Here is a 21,264-nt window from a genome sequence, read left to right as displayed (position 1 = left end):
AGGTAGGTGTATACAGGATTCTAAACACTGTGGTCGCCACTTGGTGAGTTCTCCAGTCCTCCATGAAATTTCTGGATCATGTGTCTTTAGCCAAGGAAAACCGAGTATAACTGGATCTCGGGGAGAGGACACCAGGTAGAACTGTCTCAGCTCTGTGTGGAACATACCAACTCGGAGAACGACAGGCTTGGTACGTACGGTCACCATGCCGTCACCGATAGGTTGACCATTGACAGCATTTATGTGTAGCGGGGGTTTCACTGGTTCGGTGGGAATGTTTAGCGATTTGGCTAAGTCCGTGTCTAGGAAATCACCTCCGGCACCAGAGTCCACTAAAGCCGAATAGTGATTGGTGATACCACCGCAGGTGAGTAGTATGGGAAGGCTAAGCTGGGACCTACCACTAATGAAAAACAACGGTGTTTTTATTCTTTCTTGCGAGGGCGATCTGTCTCTGGAGTGGATTGGACGTGTAGGACAGCCAACCCGGAAGTGACCTTCCTCACCGCAGTAAACACACAGGCCCTCGCGGACACGACGAGCCCGTTCCTTCGGCGTGAGGGGAGATCTGCTCAATCGTACGGGGTCTGGGAAGACATGGGGTGTCTCGCCGAGGGGTTTGGGAAACTGAACACGGGGAGTTAACACAGGAGATCTCTCATGGTTGGGACGGTGAGAGGCTAATATTTTATCCACGTTTACAGCAGCTTGCATGTACTCTGTAAGGGACAGGTCGTCACTCTGACAGGCTAATTCCACCTGGAGGTCGATGCTAAGGCCGCGTCGGAACACGGTCTTCAGTTCTGAGTCCCCCCAGCCACTCCCTGCAGCCAACGTGCGGAACTCCCGGGCGTAATCGGCTGCGCTGCGCCCTCCTTGTTGCATTTCACACAGCCGTGTGCCGATGTCCAGCCCTGCTGCGGGATGATCGAAGACCAACCGAATGAGGGCTGTGAACTGATCTTCCGACTCCAGAACAGGATCTTCACAGTTCCACAGGGCTGTTCCCCAGGCACCTGCCTCTCCAGTAAGGAAGGAGACGATGAAATGAACCTTTTGGCGTTCGGTCTGGAACTGGGTAGGATGGTACATGAAGTACAACGCACATTGCATCAGGAAGTGTCTACAGCGTTCAGGGGATCCATCGTATCGCTCCGGAACAGCGACAGGAATACCGGAGGGTAACACGGAGGCTATTACGGGACTAGGAGTACCGAGGTTCTGCGCGGTGGTGGCTTGATGGAGGGTCTCCGAGAGAGCCAGGATGGTAATCCCTTGGTTACGAGTCGTCTCGGTAAGTAGTGTGATTTCCTCCTTCAACGCCGCGATGCTGGCTGCTATACACTCCGGATAGGTTTGAGCTTCTGCAGGATCCATGTTAGTGGCGAAGTATTTTGTAACGTCAGGAAGAGACAGAGAGGGATCCTTATGCAAAAGCACAGTGCTCTTTATTTGGCAGATAGATACAACCAGAGAATGCGAGATGTTAATGCATAAACGGAGTTGATCTAATGCCGTTTGTTGAGAGTGGTCTATCCGGTCCGGGGTCGTAACGGGAAGGCAGAGTCCGTACGGTACCTGAGGGCTAGGCAGAAGACGGGGTCGAGGGAACAGGCAGAGGTCGGTACACAGGAGAAACAGCAGGGTATGATAACGCTCGGTATGCAACATGGTTGGCAATACTTCGCGACGAGGTGTTGTGATGACGGTGTATATGAATGCCTGGAATGTGGGTGTGGTGATGAGGAACAGCTGAGTCCTTAATGGCTATCAGGTGACATTCCTGACAGCTGGGCTGGAGTGGGCCCATGTGGGCCCATGTGGGTCCATGTGGTGGACTGCCATGGCTCTTGGACTTTGGAGTAAAATAAAGATTTGCTGGTTTCACAAGGGATTCTTGGGTTCTGTGTCTGTTATGTGTTTTCAACTATCATGTTTTTGCAGTTAATTTGACAAATTCACGAAGGTCTGTGATCAAAATCAAAAGATGTTTGAGTGACAGTTGGGAGCGAAAGCAATGGAGACAGCAGCATGGTAATAGTGTGTGTGTGTGTGTGTTGTGTGTGGGTGTGCATGTTCATGTGTGCTCAGGGATATGTTTGTGTGTTTTTGTCTGTGGATGTTTCTGTGTGTGTGTGTGTGTGTGTGTGTGTGTGTGTGTGTGTGTGTGTGTGAGAGAGAGAGAGAGAGAGGGAGAGGATGTGTAGCTCCAGGGCCCAGTGCGCAAAAAGATGGGCAGGAAAGTGAGCAATAAAATCCCCTGAAATGGATGAAGGAGAGAGAGGGGGGGATGGGGGGAGAGAGAGAAAGATATAGTGAGTAGTGGGGGAGAGAGAGGGGGGGGCAGGAGAGTGAGAGGAAGGGTGAGATGCGTTCCCACATGGGTTTCTGTGATGATTGAGTTACCCGTGGAATATGCTGACATTCTGGGGAACCTCAGAGAGGGAGAGAGGGGAATAGATAGATAGATAGATAGATAGATAGATAGATAGATAGATAGATAGATAGATAGATAGATAGATAGATAGATAGATAGATAGAGAAGTGGTGAACTAAAAGGGGGAGGAAGCATTAAAACGCGTGATGAGTGTGGGCTGGATTGGAGGAGGTGGGGGAGGGGCATCTGGAAATGGAAGTGCAAATAGGATGGATGACAGGAAGTGTGAGGGGAGAGTGAGAGTCAGAGGGATAAAAACAGCGTGCTGTGAGACTGCTTCATATGCGGAGCTGGAGAAGGTGATGCCCAGCTTGAGATTCAGATGCAGAGCAGTGAGGGAACGGAGAGTCTGCCAGGACCAGACAGGAGAACCAGATCAGCGTCAGAGTCACAGTCAATAAAACAGGAGACACAAAATGCTGAAAAACAGCCACATATTTTGATAATTTCAAGAGTCAGTAAGTGAGTTTGAAGACATGTTTCCCTGATCAAGAGCAGGTGAAGAGAATATTGTTATATAGTAAATGATGTAATATCTGCTCCCATTCATGGTGCATACAAAGGACACACAAAGGATTGTTCGTAACCTTTCACCTCTCATGTTCTCTTACGTCCTCTCACATCCTTATGCTAATCAGACTGTGTCCATTGCAGTTCCTCTTATGTGTTCCTGTTCATAATGATGTTGGAGGTCAGAGATGATGCCTGCCGCATTGTGCAGCACCATGTGGTCTCAGGCACACGAAGGAAATCCTCCAGCATCAGGCCTCCTGCTGACTGAGTAGGATGAGTGGAGGGAGATGGAGGAGTGTGGTGAGTAGAGGGTGATGGAGATGGAGGAGTGTGGTGAGTAGAGGGAGATGGAGGAGTGTGGTGAGTAGAGGGTGATGGAGGAGTGTGGTGAGTAGAGGGTGATGGAGATGGAGGAGTGTGGTGAGTAGAGGGAGATGGAGGAGTGTGGTGAGTAGAGGGAGATGGAGGACTGTGGTGAGTAGAGGGTGATGGAGGAGTGTGGTGAGTAGACGGTGATGGAGGAGTGTGGTGAGTAGAGGGTGATGGAGATGGAGAAGTGTGGTGAGTAGAGGGAGATGGAGGAATGTGTTGAGTAAAGGGTGATGGAGATGGAGGAATGTGTTGAGTAAAGGGTGATGGAGATGGAGGAGTGTAATGAGTAGAGGGAGATGGAGGAATATGGTGAGTAGACGGTGATGGAGGAATGTGTTGAGTAGGAGGTGATGGAGTTGGAGGAGTGTGGTGAGTAGAGGGAGATGGAGGAGTGTGGTGAGTAGAGGGTGATGGAGATGGAGGAGTGTGGTGAGTAGAGGGTGATGGAGGAGTGTGGTGAGTAAAGGGTGATGGAGATGGAGAAGTGTGGTGAGTAGAGGGAGATGGAGGAATGTGTTGAGTAAAGGGTGATGGAGATGGAGGAATGTGTTGAGTAAAGGGTGATGGAGATGGAGGAGTGTAATGAGTAGAGGGAGATGGAGGAGTGTGGTGAGTAGAGGGAGATGGAGGAGTGTGGTGAGTAGAGGGAGATGGAGATGGAGGAGTGTGGTGAGTAGAGGGAGATGGAGGAGTGTGGTGAGTAGAGGGTGATGGAGATGGAGGAGTGTGGTGAGTAGAGGGTAATGGAGGAGTGTGGTGAGTAGAGGGAAATGGAGGAATGTGTTGAGTAAAGGGTGATGGAGATGGAGGAGTGTAGTTAGTAGAGGGAGATGGAGGAATATGGTGAGTAGACGGTGATGGAGGAATGTGTTGAGTAAGAGGTGATGGAGTTGGAGGAGTGTGGTGAGTAGAGGGTGATGGAGGAGTGTGGTGAGTAGAGGGTGATGGAGATGGAGGAGTGTGGTGAGTAGAGGGTGATGGAGGAGTGTGGTGAGTAGAGGGTGATGGAGGAGTGTGGCGAGTAGAGGGTGATGGAGATGGAGGACTGTGGTGAGTAGAGGGAGATGGAGGAGTGTGGTGAGTAGAGGGTGATGGAGGAGTGTGGTGAGTAGAGGGAGATGGAGGAGTGTGGTGAGTAGAGGGAGATGGAGGAGTGTGGTGAGTAGAGGGTGATGGAGGAGTGTGGTGAGTAGAGGGAGATGGAGGAATGTGGTGAGTAGACGGTGATGGAGGAGTGTGGCGAGTAGAGGGTGATGGAGATGGAGGAGTGTAGTGAGTAGAGGGTGATGGAGGAGTGTGGTGAGTAGAGGGTGATGGAGGAGTGTGGTGAGTAGAGGGAGATGGAGGAGTGTGGTGAGTAGAGGGTGATGGAGGAGTGTGGTGAGTAGAAGGAGATGTAGGAATGTGGTGAGTAGAGGGTGATGGAGGAATGTGTTGAGTAGAGGGCGATGGAGGAGTGTGGTGAGAATCTCTGTAATCTTGCAGTTTTGGTCATAAAGAACAAGGAACCCAGACAGACAGATACCAGAAACCAGCTATTGGTTAGTATCGGTTAGTATCAGCTAATATCAGCTAGTATTGTTTAGTATCGGTTAGTATCAGCTAATATCAGCTAGTATTGGTTAGTATCAGCTAATATCAGCTAGTATTGGTTAGTATCAGTTAGTACCAGCTAATATCAGCTAGTATTGGTTAGTATCGGTTAGTATCAGCCAGTGACTGTATATATAATGGATGGTACGTCGCCGTTGACTCCCATTGTGAACTTTTGAAGCCACCAAGATGGCCGCACGGACACCGCCATCTTGGATGCGCTTGCGCAGTAGATGAAAATTGGAGCCAGAGCATGCGCATTAGAACCGGTAGGCAGGACAGTATCTCCTCCAGAGACCGCATCTCCGCCCCAACATTCGTTAGGATACGCCCACCAGTATAGACACTTTTGACGTTTTACAAAATAAACAAAGGTAAAAGGTTTTAATACTGCTGTCGAGAGTTTTGCTGTCGGGAGTTTTGCTGTTGAGCGCGTTCACGTTTGAGCGTCTGGTATTAGATGTCAACCAACGCAGCTATTAACTGCCAATCACCTTATCGCCACACCCCTTTAAATAACACTTAATAACTTCTAAAAAATTTGTTTATCGTAGAGAAAAACACTGGGAGAGATACTAACGCAATGATGTGTTATAGAATTGACAAAATATAATAGCTCAAAAAACATATTTTACGTGTAATAAAAATTCAAAGTTTCTCGTCCGGCCCGTTCACTTACATGGGAATGGGCGGGGTTAAAATTTGTACTGCAGCCAGCCACTAGAGGGCAGCTGACTCACGGAGGCTTCACTTTTCACTCGTGTCGTCCAGTCCACTTATATATACGGTCTCTGGTATCAGCTAATATCAGCTAGTATTGGTTAGTATCAGTTAGTATCCGCTAATATCAGCTAGTATTGGTTAGTATCAGCTAATATCAGCTAGTAGCCTATTGGTTAGTATCAGCTAATATTGGTTAGTATCAGCTAATATCAGCTAGTATTGGTTAGTATCGGTTAGTATCAGCTAATATCAGCTAGTATTGGTTAGTATCGGTTAGTATCAGCTAATATCAGCTAGTATTGGCTTTTCTGTGTAGGCACTATACTCATTGTCCATTGTCTTGCCTGATTGGTCAGTGCAGCTACTGTGTGTAATTTGAATAAAGTTTAAACCAGTTCAACTTTTCCCAGGTTCATACCTCCTGGCATCCCACAATCCTTAACGCATTTATATCACTTCCCACTGAAAATGACCGCAGGCAAAATTTCAGATGACGAATCTGTGTGCAGTGGACACATACCATTAGTGTTAGGATGTGTGTGTGTGTGTGTGTGTGTGTGTGTGTGTGTGTGTGTGTGTGTGTGTGTGTGTTAGAGCACGTGTGTATGTTAGTGCACGTGTTTGTGCGCGTGTGAGCGCACATGTGTGTTTGCTGGTGGCTGCTTTAGCAGGTGACTGGCATCTTTAAAGGATGTGCTGCTAAATATAAAAATGACACCCATCCCTGGAGACACTTTGAACAGCTAATGAGTCCCAACACATCTGAATCTGACAGGAAGGAGTTCTGGTGAGGGGGTGTTTATGCTGGGTTAAGCTAGAACGTAGGTGACATTTAGAAATACAAAGCCATTGGTGCTGGGCTGGATTACGTACCCATCAGACCTCTCCGGGAGCATTTCCAGGTATATCATTGGGCTTTTAACCAAGCAGTAGAGCCCTGTTTATGTAAATAGGTTAGAGATTATCAGAAGGGATTTCTGGAGAGGAGAAGGCAACTCCACATTAATAATGCAGCAAGAGCACCAGGCTGTCTTATATAATAGCGCAATTCCAGAAAAAATAGAAAAAGCAATGGAGATGTGTGAGTTTGTATTTTGTTTGGTTTTGTATCGCTATCATAACCTCTGTGTTTGTGTCTGAAGCTGATATGCAGATTCCAGGACCTGCTTTGTTGTTTGCTGCTGCTGTGATGTCGGCATGGTCCTTGGAGACGGGCGTGTGCTCTGCGGAGGAAGACCTGATTAAGCCAAGCGGCTGAACTCCCACAGCCATGTTTACACCCTCCACCCGCTATGACACCAATTAGTCATCTGTGGCTGCACCCTAATTAGTGCCACTCACGAGGGGGGGGTGTTGAGGATAGGGGTGGGTACTGAAAACAGCTATGTCAAGGCAGATGGGGTGATGTGAGAGGGTGGGGTGAGATGGTAAAGTCGACTGAGAGGGTGTAATGGAGTGAGATGGAGTGAAGTGAGAGGGTGAGAGTGGAGTGAGATGGTGGAGTGGAGTGAAAGGATGCTCTTCCTGTTTCTGAGGAGACACAACGTGACACATTTCACCGTCACCTGCTGGTTTCACCAAATAGAAAACGCTGGTGTTTAGGTTAGTTGTTGAGGTCAGGTAAAAGGTCAGGTAAAGGTCAGGTAAAAGCAGAGAGCTGCAGACATGCCCAGCATCATGAATGAAAAGAGGATTGTCTCCCCGTCTTTTCCTGAGACATGTGGATTGTCTCCCTGTCCTTTCCTGAGACATGTGGAGTGTCTCCCTGTCTTTTCCTGAGACATGTAGGATATGTACATATCCATAGTTTGTTTTGTCTCTGTGTAAATGAGACTGGGTGTCATGTGCCTCATTGACAGGGAAATTATGAGCTTCCTGATTGAATTTGGAGGCCTGATTGCTCTTCCACAACCCTGTCTCATCACTACAATCCGGTCTGCACTGTGCCGTGTCATTTGGTTGGGTCTGTACTGGACTGTGGTTTGGACCAGAACCCTTGAGGTGTGTGTGTTCAGTAACATCGTTAATAACCACAAATGGTAGAGCTGATCATCAGGGTGGTTTGTTGTGCTGGAGAAGGAGAACGAAGGTGTTGTTGAAGACTGAGGGGTGATGAACAGGAACAGTGAGGCACAGGGGGGCATCACGCTGTTGTGCTTTTATTGTTTTGGTTATTAAAGTTGTTTCATGGTGTGTTGGCTGTACAGCCACTGCTGCTGGTTCGTATTGGAACAGCTGTTCGTAACCCTCAGTGTCGAGTTCCTCATATGTCACGCCACATATTGACTGCAGTTCATCTCACACCATACTTTTTTAAATAAAAGTAAACAATTTTAAATAAATTGCTTTATTTAAAACCGAATGGCCTCAGTGGGTATTACAGTAAATCTCTTGAGTCAGTGTTTGTGTTTGCTTGTATTGGGAGGTCCCTGTTTTTTGAGTAAATAAATGAGGAGGGTGATGAGTCCAGAGTAGATGAGAGGGGTGAGTATGTCAGTAGTGTAGTAGGTGGGGATGGGATCAGAAGTCAGTAGATCGGGAGGTGGATGGGTTCAGGTGTGTCAGTAGATAAGGAGGGGATGGGTTTAGTATTCACCTCTTCCAGCTGTTACATGATCCAAGCATGTTAACACGTAATCACACTGAACACTCACATTACTGAGAGCAGTAATAGAAGGTGAAAGGTCAGGAGGGAGGATTCATCATCATAGGGTCATTGAGATTACACCATTTGTGACTTAACCATCTGCTCAGTCAGTCTGGTGCCTGTTGTAGTCAGTTTGCAGACGTGTGACACGCTGTAACGAGCTGAACTTACGTATCTCTGCTGGGGTCACATGGTACTGTTTATCTGCAATTAAAGAACTTGTTTTATCTTCCCTCTGTGACGTTCGGCGAGGGACGAAGGACGAGACACTGAATCCTTCAATGTAGCAGAGGTCACCTTTATTTAACAGAGATTGCGCACGAGAAACATTCAAAGACGTACACAGAAATGTGCAGACTCTAGACAACGATGAGCACAGGACACTGCTCGAGCGTACATTAAATAGACAAACCACATTAGCCCCACGTGATTACGAGACGAGTCACAGGTGAGACAGATTATTCACACAACATGCCATAACCACGGATATCCATAGACGCAGACGATGCACGTGGACTATGTAAACACACGCCCAAAAGGGAGGGGCCAGGGTCCTCAACGTGACAGACGCCCCCTCCAAGGGCACTACTCATTCCGGGGTGCCAACAGGACCGAGTGCCCCAAACCCACGACAATGGGCGGATCCGACGCGCTCAGTCCTGCGTCTGGGAGGTGACTGCCCTTGGCGAAGCGTCCGTCACGACTCGCCTAGCACACCCTCCCTGGGAAGACCGGGGAAAAGACGTTAGACAGGTTGAACGGGACGTTCACAAACATACACACAGGAACATTAACACATAGAGGAACAAACGGGAAAAATGGGTTTGGTATACACACGGGAAGACTCACAAACACTGGGACATAACACGTAACAGGTGCCAGGCTACGCGCCAGGAGGAGAGCTAGACCGGGGGCTGCCGGGGCTGCAGCGGAAGGTCCTCCTCACGTCTTCGCTGCAGACGTGCCAGGTGCAGCGCGCCCGGCAGACGTGCCAGGTGCTGCGCGCCCGGCAGACATGCCAGGTGCAGCGCGCCCGGCGGACGTGCCAGGTGCTGCGCGCCCGGCAGACATGCCAGGTGCAGCGCGCCCGGCGGACGTGCCAGGTGCAGCGCGCCCGGCGGACGTGCCAGGTGCAGCGCGCCCGGCGGACGTGTCAGGTGCAGCGCGGTCGGCGTAGGTGCCGGGAGCAGCGCGGTCGGCAGACTCCCCATACGGGCCGCTTGGGGAGACCCCTTCGGTCTCCATGTCCTCCTCGTCCTCACTCCGGTTCCACTCCATGGACTGCTGCGGGCTGCCACCCCGGGAGCACTCCATCATCTCCTCTCCGGAGCGATCGGAGGATGGACCCGCCTCTGGTCTCCATCTCCCCTTCACAGTCCCATCAGAACACTCAGAGGGGGGCGGACTACCCTCCTCCCCCGAGTACAGTTCGCTGTCCGTGCACTCAGAAACGCCCGAGAGCACGGACAGAGGACGATCTTCCTCTTCAAGCTCCTCCTCCTCCTCACCATAGTCAGAGGGGTATGCAGAGCGCTCCGACGGCGGGTAGTCCTCGTCGTCGTCCTCCTCCCCCTCCTCTATGATGGAAGCGGGACCTACAGGCGGAGGGAGGTAGTCTTCTTCCTCGGACTCCTCTTCCTCCTCTCCCTCGTAGTCGATAGTGGACGCGTCATCCAGCGACGGGGGGTAGGCCTCCTCCCCCTCCCCACCGTAGTCAACGGTGGAGGCTTCGCCTATCGACGGAGGATATGCCTCCTCCTCTTTGTCCTGCTCCTCCTCCTCCTCGGAGTCCCCCTCCCCAAACTCGTTCTCCGGGGTGGACTCGATAGCACCGTAGACGCAGGAGTCCACCCTCAGCGGCGAGAGTGCGCGGGATGGAGGGGAGTGTCGCTCCCTCCATATTCTCACTGCGCCCTGGTGGAAGGTCTCCGCCAGCTCGGGGTCCCTCTCCTCCACCTTCCGGGCTGAGGCCAGCAGGAGGGCGCACACCGGGTCCCTCTCCAACTGTTCCTGCGTGGGTGAGGTTACGCTGCGCGGGGGAGAGGAGGAAGAGCGGTGGTGTCGCTTGCTAGGGCGAAGTGCCTTCTTAGGCCGGGTGGCGTAGCCTGGCATCTTGGTGTCTCTTCGCGGCTCGTCGTTCTGTGACGTTCGCCGAGGGACGAAGGACGAGACACTGAATCCTTCAATGTAGCTAACTATGTGCTAACTAGCTAGCACACAAGCTAAATGCTCACGAGGCTCTCAACCACGCAGAACTGACGTACGAGGACCAGCAAGAATTCCCTGAGCACATTGGAGCAAGCCCCCACGATTCTAATTCAAAATATGATTGGTTGATTAAACTGCCAATGCATAATAAACACTCTCTTAATGTAAAAGACAAGGGTATGCGACAGGTAAACAGAAGGTCCTGGGGGAGGTCCTTTCTCTGTTTTACCTAGAAACAATGGTGTGAAATATTCTGATTGGTTGATTTTTAATTTCAGCAGTTTTTTTTTCAAGACCAGCACGAAAAGTGGAATTGAAAGCCGATTTAGAGGAAAAATAAAAATTATTGGTGAAGTGTTATTAACATATAATATTAAATAGGTAAATAGGTAAAGCATTTTTTTCAAGATCAATGGACCTTCAGAGAAGGCCTTGAAGGTCCTGACGGTTCACCACTGCTACACACACACTATAAACACCACATACACTATACAAACACTACACACTACATACTCTACAAACACACTACAAACACTACACACTCTATAAACACTACACACACACACACACACACACTACAAACACTACACACACACTACAAACACTACACACAATCTACACACACTAAAAAACACTACACATACACACGGACGTAATTTGGGGGGGGGGGACGGGGGGGACATGACCCCCCACTTTTTCAAAAGCCGGTTTTGCCCCCCCCCCCCCCCCCAGTTTTTATGGTTAAAACCAAATATTTAAATAGCGACGTATCCATGTCCCCCCCACTTTTGAAATCAAAATTACGTCCATGCACATACACCACAACTTACACTCACTACACATACTGTTATTCATTCTGTCATACACACTACACACACACTGTTATTCATATTTTCTCATACACATCACACACGGTGTGCATAAGCCATCATTGTATCAGAGTAATCACTGTGTTCATACATTAATCAGGGCGGTAAATGTAGATACTTTGCTGAGAGTGAGTGGAAGAATTTATCTGTGTGTGTGTGTGTGTTCCTAAGTATGTGTGTGTGTTCCTATGCGCACGTCTGCTGGAAATGTCCACACCCACTGCTGAAATGTTCCACTAAATGAGAGATGGTTCGTACTGTATGAGATGTGAGAAGTGGGGTGGATCTCTGCAGGCAGGCCTCCGTCCTGCACTGTGAACGCTGACACTAGAGTCTTCGCTCTACAGTATCACAGCAACCTCTTTGTGTCTGCACTTTCTCCCATAATCTCCCATAATCCATAACATAAGTCCTTATCGGGTCCTGTTTTATTTTCATGCCGGATTGGAAGGATTACAGATTACCTATTAAAATGTTTCTGTAACCCAATCCTTAGTGTTTCTATATTAAAGAAACATAATCCAACTTCTGCATTAAAGACGCATAATCTGATTAGTGGTCTGATTAGTGATCTGTAGGCATTACGGATACCCAAACGCTTGTGTTGTCTCTGTGCAGACTCACAGCTTCGCAGGTGTGTGGAAGCTGTTCAACATTCTACTCCTTCCCCAGCCGTTTGTCACTGGGAGGTGATTTCTGGAGACCTCACCACTCCAGTCACGCTGCTTCACCAGGGGCATTTATGTCAAACTGATTATCCATATTTCTGATAGATACATATTTTTGATAGTTTGGATTAATATGCTGATAAAACACTCTGTGATGATGACTGTGCCAGCAGCGATTGACAGCAGCAGTCTATTTATACTTCATCTGTAATCTGATCTCTATATCAGATGATATTATTTCTATATTATCTATCTATAGTCTATTATTTCTCTAATCTGATTTCAGTATACCATGTCTGTAATTTGATCTCAGTCTACCCTCAATTTTTAGTCTCATGTCAGACTACCTTCCATCTCTAATCTGATGTCATTATACCTTGTCTGTAATCTGATTTTGTTATACCATGTCTCTAATCTGATCTGTCTACCTTCCAACTTTAATCTGATCTCAGTATACCTTCCGTCTCTAATTTGATCTTATTATACTTTGTTTCTAATCTGATTTACCTACCCTCCAATGTTAATCTAATCTCAGTATATGTTCCAACTCTAATCTGATCTTGTTAAACATTATCTTTAATCTTATCTCATTATACATTGTCTCTGATCTTTAATCTGATCTCAGTCTATCTTCCATCTCTAGTCTCGTCTGTCTTCTTTCCATATTTTCTTTATGACAGATTGAGTTAAGAGCCTGAGTTAAGGGCCACACTCTTACCTGGAACACTGAGTAAATGGCCACACTCTTACCTGGAACACACTGAGTTAAGGGCCACACTCCTACCTAGAACACACTGAGTTAAGGGCCACACTCCTACCTGGAACACACTGAGTTAAGGGCCACACTCTTACCTGGAACACACTGAGTTAAGGGCCACACTCCTACCTAGAACACACTGAGTTAAGGGCCACACTCCTACCTGGAACGCGCTGAGTCAAGGGCCACACTCCTACCTAGAACACACTGAGTTAAGGGCCACACTCCTACCTGGAACGCGTTGAGTCAAGGGCCACACTCTTACCTGGAACACACTGAGTTAAGGGCCACACTCCTACCTAGAACACACTGAGTTAAAGGCCACACTCCTACCTGGAACGCGTTGAGTCAAGGGCCACACTCTTACCTGGAACACACTGAGTTAAGGGCCACACTCCTACCTAGAACACACTGAGTTAAGGGCCACACTCTTACCTGGAACACACTGAGTTAAGGGCCACACTCCTACCTAGAACACACTGAGTTAAGGGCCACACTCCTACCTGGAACGCGCTGAGTCAAGGGCCACACTCCTACCTAGAACACACTGAGTTAAGGGCCACACTCCTACCTGGAACGCGTTGAGTCAAGGGCCACACTCTTACCTGGAACACACTGAGTTAAGGGCCACACTCCTACCTAGAACACACTGAGTTAAAGGCCACACTCCTACCTGGAACGCGTTGAGTCAAGGGCCACACTCTTACCTGGAACACACTGAGTTAAGGGCCACACTCCTACTTAGAACACACTGAGTTAAGGGCCACACTCTTACCTGGAACACACTGAGTTAAGGGCCACACTCTTACCTGGAACACACTGAGTTAAGGGCCACACTCCTACCTAGAACACACTGAGTTAAGGGCCACATTCTTACCTGGAACACACTGAGTTAAGGGCCACACTCCTGTGGGACTTTGGTTATGCTTGTCATTCTTCAAGTTTGTGTCATTTAGAGAGTTATCAGTGTTCTGACTGCCAACATGAACAGTGTTAGCACTGTTTCTAAAAAGTCGCCATGGTCTTAAACTAATTGGGAGTTCTCTAATCCATCTGGTCTTAATCTTTATTTAAGCCTATTCATTAAATCAATTCATAGTTGTGCCTTTTACAAGATTGTATATGTTCCAATTAAGCAGATGGTGAAATACCTTGAAATGACCATTATCACATGTTCAGACAGAGAGGCTCCACGTTGTGGGCAGGCTCATCCTATGATGCGAGATTTGGCCAAGGGCTTATAATGGGCTTATAACGGGCTTATAAGGGGCTTGTCTAGTTTTTGGAAGTGGAATCTTGAGTAAAACAGGAGAATTGTGGAGAGTTATTCATCCATCTAGTTTTGGATAGGTCTCCCTGTCCTTTATTAGAAAATAAAGTCCTTTATATTTACATTTTTTGGATAAACAATACGCATTCCATTTCTAAAGCTCAGCTTGTGAAAGTGGGAGTAGTAAAGGCTTTGAAACATAAGTGGGCACACTAAGAATGAACAGACTTAAATCCAGCGAGAGAACCTTCTGTAAAGCACTTCTGTGAGGTTCCACACCCAAGGAGCTTATTCATAAGACCATTTATTATGGTGTGACTTTGGGTTATCTAAACTCCCCATAAAGCTGTCTGGGTTTCAACTGCAAGCTTTACATTTTTGCAAAATGATCTTTAAGCATAATTGTTCTCTCAATAATTTGCTCTGGAATAATAGATTTATCAATATTAACAGGAAATAATTTTAAAACCAATTTGGTTTGAACATAAGGCTCAATTTGTTTCTGACTTATTGGATAAAAATGGTGACTTGTCTGGTATTGATTTTCAGTGCTGACAGTCAAGAATTTGTAAGAGTATGAAAGCCCTCTGCATTGTTTCCGTTTAGTGAAGTTCAGGTCATAAGAAGAAAACATGCAAACTACATTGTTCTGTAGTTACAAACATAAATATGAAAGTTTTCTTGTAAATATGTAACATAAGTATCTAGCTGATGCATCTGCTTTGGTGGTCTAAGATGTGTTTTGGTAGGTTATATGGATATATGTAGTTATAGTTTCTACTGCTCCGTGTAGTAAACAAAGGGAAAGACCCTGACTGTTACTGAAAGTGTTAGCCAATCAGCTGTTAGGAAAGATGATGTGTCATTCTGGGAAATGTAGTACTTGTAGCAAATTCACATGGAGCTGATGTTTGTGTTGGGTAATTCTGTTTAAAAGTCCATGGTAAGTCCAAGAACATAACGCACTATGGCTTTCATGAACTGTTTACCCCTTGATTAAAGTGATGAAGGGATACATTTTACAGGGTCACTGTTTAATGTAACAGTAGTCTAATTACTGCCTTTGTATTTCTGTACCTGCAATAGAAAAGAGATCCCGGTTGGGTATCCTGATTATGTCACCTGAATTCTGGTACAACCCAACCCAGTTTGAGGGTTAAGGGTTGAATTGCTTCAGAAAACACGTTTTACAGGCAAGTTTAAAGTAAAAATAACCTTTAAAATGGCTAACAACAAATGTCACCACTTAGCTTGGTGGGTGCCTTTTTGCATAATGAGATTGTTGACTATTCACTGTTGCTCGTTAGGGAATTTACCATTTTGGGCTAAAAGACGCCTTTAACATGGGAAGCGCTCACGTTGGCAGCAGTGATGTGTTTTGTGGCCGAGTTCTTCCAAAAACCACATTATTACTGCAGGCTGACCTGGAGTTATTAAATTAGACGTTTCATTTTCTAAAACTCATCTGTCTTCTAAGGAGAAGGACAGTCTCTAATGAAACAGGTCACAGTGTAACGTCCATCTGAACTGTCTTACTAATTGATTTCAGGGTACAGAATTAAAAGTGCTGATATCATAATCAATCCTGTTAAGCTATGTTTCCCTCCACATGCTTCTCTCATTTTCTCCAGGGTGTGGATCTTCTCTAACACTATCAGCTCAGAGGCATTTCATCCCTGCATAGTTTTAAGAGCAGTCTCAAAACATTCCTGTTTAGATCCGCTTTTAGTTAAGAAACTCTATCTTAATAGTTTTATCTTATTTACTTTACTTTTTATTATCTTATTTACTTTACTTTTTTACTTTTTGTTATTTTAATATTTTTATCTTTAATTTCTTTTAACATTTTCTTTTTGTCTTTTTGTCTTATCTCCTTTTAATGTTTCTTTTATTTATACTGTAAAGCACTTTGAGTTACATGTATGTATGAAAGGTGCTATACAAATAAAGATTATTATTATTATTATTATTATTATCAGCAGCAGCACCTTCATCACCAAAACCTCAAACATTAAGCCAGTGTTGCACGGCGTGTGCTGCGTGTCCTGAGCGTCTGTGATTGCAGAGTGCAGGACATTCAGGTGTCTTCACCTGTGAGGGTTCCAGTCATGGTGTTTCAAACCCCTCTGCACTGAAACCAGTCTGCAGAATGATGTTGTCTGACGTCAGAAGTGTGTCTCTGTGCGTATGTAATAAAATCAATGTCAGATTTCTTATCAAGTTTACCCCAACTTTTTTTTTATACCTTATTTTTTACATGTATTATTCATGAGCTGCTGTCAGTGAGGTTTGAGTGTTTATGAAAGGTTTATGAAAGGTTATGTTGTTTTACAGTAAAGTGGGAGAATCAGTCCTCTCATGGTTTTATTAAAAGATTAAAAGTTTTTGCAACTCACCAATGTGATGTCTAAAGGTGTCTGTGCAAAGCCATGGGTAGATGTTTACACTGAAAGGCAGACGCCCAAGTGTAGATGTTTACATTGAAAGGGTTAGGGTTAGTGTTAGGGTTTAGGGTTAGGGTTAGTGTTAGGGTTAGAGTGTAAAACATTTTTCAGTGTCAAACTTGCTCTTGACATCATTGTTTAGAAATTGAGCCCGTGCGGGCAACACTGGACTGTTTGTATTGCAAAGTGTGACTTTATTGGAGAGTCACTAATGTAGCATGTAAGCAAAACAATGCAGGCAGTGACCAGGTCTTTACAGCCACCAGGACTGTTTGGATTTTCAAACGTGAGGTGTGTAGGTGAAATCTCAGTCCTCTGCTCGAATACTAATCCTGCAGGCTAGCAGTCTTCGGTGAATCATCTAAGTTCTTCCCTTCAAGAAACCAAGTCTCCACGCCTCTAATGTTTGCACTCAGCTGTTCTTCTTCCACTGTAGTCACCATCTGTCACATGATCAAATTCAGCTCCATCTGTTCTCCTCTCACATTCTTCTCTTTCTCTTTCTGTCTCTGTTTTATTGTTTGTCTCTGTTTTATTATTTCTCTTTCTGTCTCTCTGTCTCTCTCTCTCTCTCTCTCTCTCTCTCTCTCTCTCTGTCCCTGTACGGTTCACAGATCCCCCAGATCAGCTACGCGTCCACGGCCCCAGAGCTGAGTGACAACTCACGTTATGACTTCTTCTCACGTGTGGTGCCTCCAGACTCCTACCAGGCTCAGGCCATGTTGGACATCGTCATGGCGATGAACTGGAACTACGTCTCCACACTGGCCTCTGAAGGCAACTATGGCGAGAGTGGTGTGGAGGCGTTCATTCAGATCTCCAGAGAAATGGGTGAGTTGCCCTGGGATCGTGCGGATGCAGGGGTTGCTGGGGTTGCTGGTCATGACTCCCGTCTCAGTGTCTTGGCAGATGCTTTGATATTGCTGGTGTTATCATAGCTCTGATGTGTTTGAGAGCTCTGCTGTGTCTGGAGTCTAGCACTAAACTGTTTCCTCTCAGCTTTGCTTATGTCAGCGTTGTGTGGGGAGGCTGAATGTCTGGGGTGTCTTGACACTGGGGGGCGCTGTTGCCCCAACGGGGAACGTATGTTTGATCACTCAGCAGTCTGCCACATCTCAGTGGTCTCCCACATCTCAGTGGTCTCCCACATCTCAGGGGTCTCCCACAGGTCCATCCAACAGTCCACAGGCATCGTGAACACTAACTACAGCGTTTACGTGAGACCCATCGTACCCTGTCAGGACTGTCAGAGATGAGGGGCAGTTTAAGGAAGGAAGGAAGACCACAGAGTGTGTGAAAGGATCCCTAACCCTAACCCCTAACCCCTAACCACAGGAGAGTGTGTGAAAGGAATGTGATGAAGCTAGAATCCCCCCTCTACCGTCACACTTCTGCTTTCAGACTCCCCTCATGATGAAAGAAACACTGCAGCTGCTCACCATGCAGTCCCATTACTCATACACATGCCCTAATCCCTAACCCCTAACCCTAACTCCCTAACCCTAAACCCCAAACCCTAAACCCTAACCTTAACCCTAACCCTAAACCCTAACTCTAAAGGTGCGGCCCCGTCACTCACACACATGACCTAACCCTAACCCTAAATCCTAAACCCTAACCCTAAACGTGTGGCCCCATCACTCACACGTGCTGCAGAAGCTCCAAGTGTGACATTTAAAATCCTCATTAAAACCCCCATGTAGGAGCACGTGTGTGGAGTGTGTGGTAGTGACGTACTCATGCCCTTACCAGCTCGTGTAATACAGACATCTTCAGTGCAGCTCCAATCATAGGTGACATTTAAGGAGCGGGGGAAGCTCTCAGCTGTGGAACAAATGCCTGATCAGCAAGGTCTGCTTCTGCCCTCCAGAACAAAACAGAGGAAACTGAAACTCAAAAGTAGGAAGTGCTAGACAAACTCCACCTGAATTCATCTCCTCCACTCTCTTCTCCTCCACTCTCTTTTCCTCCACCTCCCCACCTCCACTCTCTTCTCCTCTCCTTCCCTCCCATCTCCTCCTCTCCCCTCTTCTCTTCTCCCCTCCCCTCCCATCTCCTCCCCTCCTCACTCTTCTTTTCCCCTCTCTTCTCCTCTCCTCCCTTGTCTTCTCTTGCCTTCTCCTCCCCTCCTCTCCCCTCTCCTCCCCTCTCCTTCCCTCTCCTCTCCTCTCCTCTCCTCCCTTTTCCTCTCTTCCAATCTTTCCCCCTCTCTTCTCCTCTCCTCTCCTATCCTGTCCTCTACTCTCCTCTCCTCCCTTTTCCTCTCTTCCACTATCTCCCCCTCTCCTCTCCTCCCTTTTCCTCTCTTCCACTATCTCCCCCTCCCCTCTCCCCCCTTTTCCTCTCTTCCACTCTTTCCCTCTCTCTTCTCCTCTCCTCTCCTCCCCTGTCCCCTCTTGCTTTCTCCTCCCCTCTCCTCTCCTCTCCTCTCCTCTCCTCCCTTTCCCTCTCTTCCACTCTCTCCCCCTCTCCTCTCCTCTCCTCTTCTATCATGCTGTTTTCTATCTGAAGCTCTCTGTGTACTTCCAGCTGCAACATGAGAGGAGGATTAAAATTGAGAGACAAAGGACTTAACAGGCATCCAATTAGCCACTAAACTAATGTCACACAACACAGCAGGCTAATGAAATGTCAATATGCGTGCAACAGTGATGCCTTGTTCTGGGTATAATCATCTTCTGTTTCATCTTCAGGGAAATGCGTGATGCATCATGCAGTAATTTGCATTTCTTTGTTACAGACATTGACCCCAGATTATGCATTAACCCCAGATTAAGTTGTAGTTTTTTTTATTTTAGTTATTTACCCCACCCCTCATATCTACAACTGCAAATAAACAGGTATAAAGAGGTGCAGGTGAAGGTTTAATGCATGTAAATGTATCCATTTATCTCACTCTAAAATACCTTGTTAGAAAGAGTAACTTTTATTTCATAGCTAACTTCTATTTCATAGCTATTTCATGGTAAAACAGCCTGCTGTATCCCAGGGTTACCGTTCAGCCCCATTTATGGGTTAACCAGTCAGTCTGCACAGATGAGTGGATACTTCACAGGAACTGGTGTCAGTAATCAATTGAACCAGCCGGCTCTTTATTCTCTAGACAGTGAGAACTTAAACATTTACATTATGTAACATCATGTGAGGAGTTCATGTGAGTTTAAGGTAACACAGGATTTATTAGCAGAATACAAGCCAATAACACATTACAGTTGGTTTGAGATTTTAATGAGGCAATGCACACACTATAAAAACTGAAATGTGCAATACTATATACTACCTGAATGTTACTTAATAGATGGAGAGAGAGAAAGAGAGAGAGGGAGAGAGAGAGGGAGAGAGAGATAGAGAGAGAGAGGGAAAGTTTCTCCAAACTGCAGTCCTCAGAGCCCCTGAACGACCCCTGAACGACCCCTAAAGGTTGGTGCTGGGCTGGGCCAGCATGACGTGACTATGACATGATGTGACCATGACGTGACCATGACGAGACCATGACGTGACCATGACGTGACCATGACGTGGCGTGACCATGACGTGGTGTGACCATGACCAGTCTTATCTCTGACACACCACAGATGTGCACAGCAGGGGGCACATGCTCCATTTTGTTTGGCTTACTGTGTATTGAAATTGCTTCATTAAGTCTTATTTTATTTATAACAATGAGGAATCAGCAGGAATAGTTCAGCATGACATAAACATGTTCAGCCACTCATAACTGTGACTGTTTAAAAATGTTTGACTGATTAGTCATCAAAAATGTCAGGTGTGAAAGTTATTTGTCTGCTTCAGTGTGGATGTGTGTGTGAGAGTGGGCCAACAGAACCGTGAGCTGGTAACGGCAGGCACAGGGTGGCCAGCTCACCGTCTCCCTGCGAGGCAGCTCTAACTGTCTGACATCATAATGAAATGTGACATCAGAATACACCTCACTGGAGTGAAATGACATCATCGTCTCTGTGGTGGTAGGCTGTCGCAGCTGACTCTCTATGCGGCTGACTCTCTATGCTGTGGTTGGATGTTTGTCAGACGTTTCAGGATCAGAGTACAGAGTGGAAATCTGTACTGGTGCACAGGGGCACACAGGGGCGTTCGACGCTGACCAGGCATTCTAGCGGAGGCTGACAACACTGTTGCTTCCTCCTGGCAGGTTGTGGGGGTCGCAGCATGCGTGGTAGCTGAGCCCTGCTCTATGTGATCACAGTAATGACTCATACACTCACCCTGCTCTCCCACAGACTCTTGAACTGCTCACACACACCCAACATTCCTTCTGTGGATTCTCTGTTCTGTTTTCTCTTTCTCTCTGTCTTGCATTTTCTTTTTTCCTCATTCTGCCACTCGGCTAGTCACTGCCCTGCTCACATGGACTGGGCTGTAAGCTCTGCTCACACGGGTTGGCTCTAATGAACCGGGCCCTCACAGGCCTGTGGAGCAACACAACTGGGAGCCCAGTCCAAGACTGCCAGCTCAGCGGAGAAAGTTTGGGGGTGGGGCTTTGAAGGTCTGGGGTTGGACTTCACAGGTCTGGGGGTGGGACTTCATTGGACTGGGGGTGGGACTTCATGGGTCATGGGTCTCCAGATTAACAATTGTTATAGCACTGCAGGCTGCTGGTGACATCATCTTCATATTCTAAGAAATACATTTGCATAATGTCCTAATAAAGAGGAAAAAAAAGTGTGTGTGTGTGTGTGTGTGTGTGTGTGTGTGTGTGTTTGATTTCACATTTGATTTGCTCTCCTGTAAAATACTGAGGCGGT

At 46.9% G+C, this 21,264-nt stretch overlaps 1 protein-coding gene across 1 annotated transcript in view; it reads left to right on the top strand.

Annotated features, from left to right (window-relative positions):
• grm8a (glutamate receptor, metabotropic 8a) overlaps positions 1-21,264 on the top strand; it is a 177,827-nt gene that overhangs the window by 48,118 nt on the left and 108,445 nt on the right. The window contains exon 3 of the mRNA XM_077005528.1: positions 17,116-17,332. Coding sequence (XP_076861643.1) covers positions 17,116-17,332 — 217 coding nt within the window. The remainder of the gene's footprint in view (positions 1-17,115; positions 17,333-21,264) is intronic.

Source organism: Brachyhypopomus gauderio, chromosome 5 (assembly GCF_052324685.1).
Source record: "Brachyhypopomus gauderio isolate BG-103 chromosome 5, BGAUD_0.2, whole genome shotgun sequence".
Taxonomy (NCBI): Eukaryota; Metazoa; Chordata; class Actinopteri; order Gymnotiformes; family Hypopomidae; genus Brachyhypopomus; species Brachyhypopomus gauderio.
Note: the sequence above shows the minus strand (reverse complement) of the source record. Positions and strands in the feature narration are given on the sequence as shown.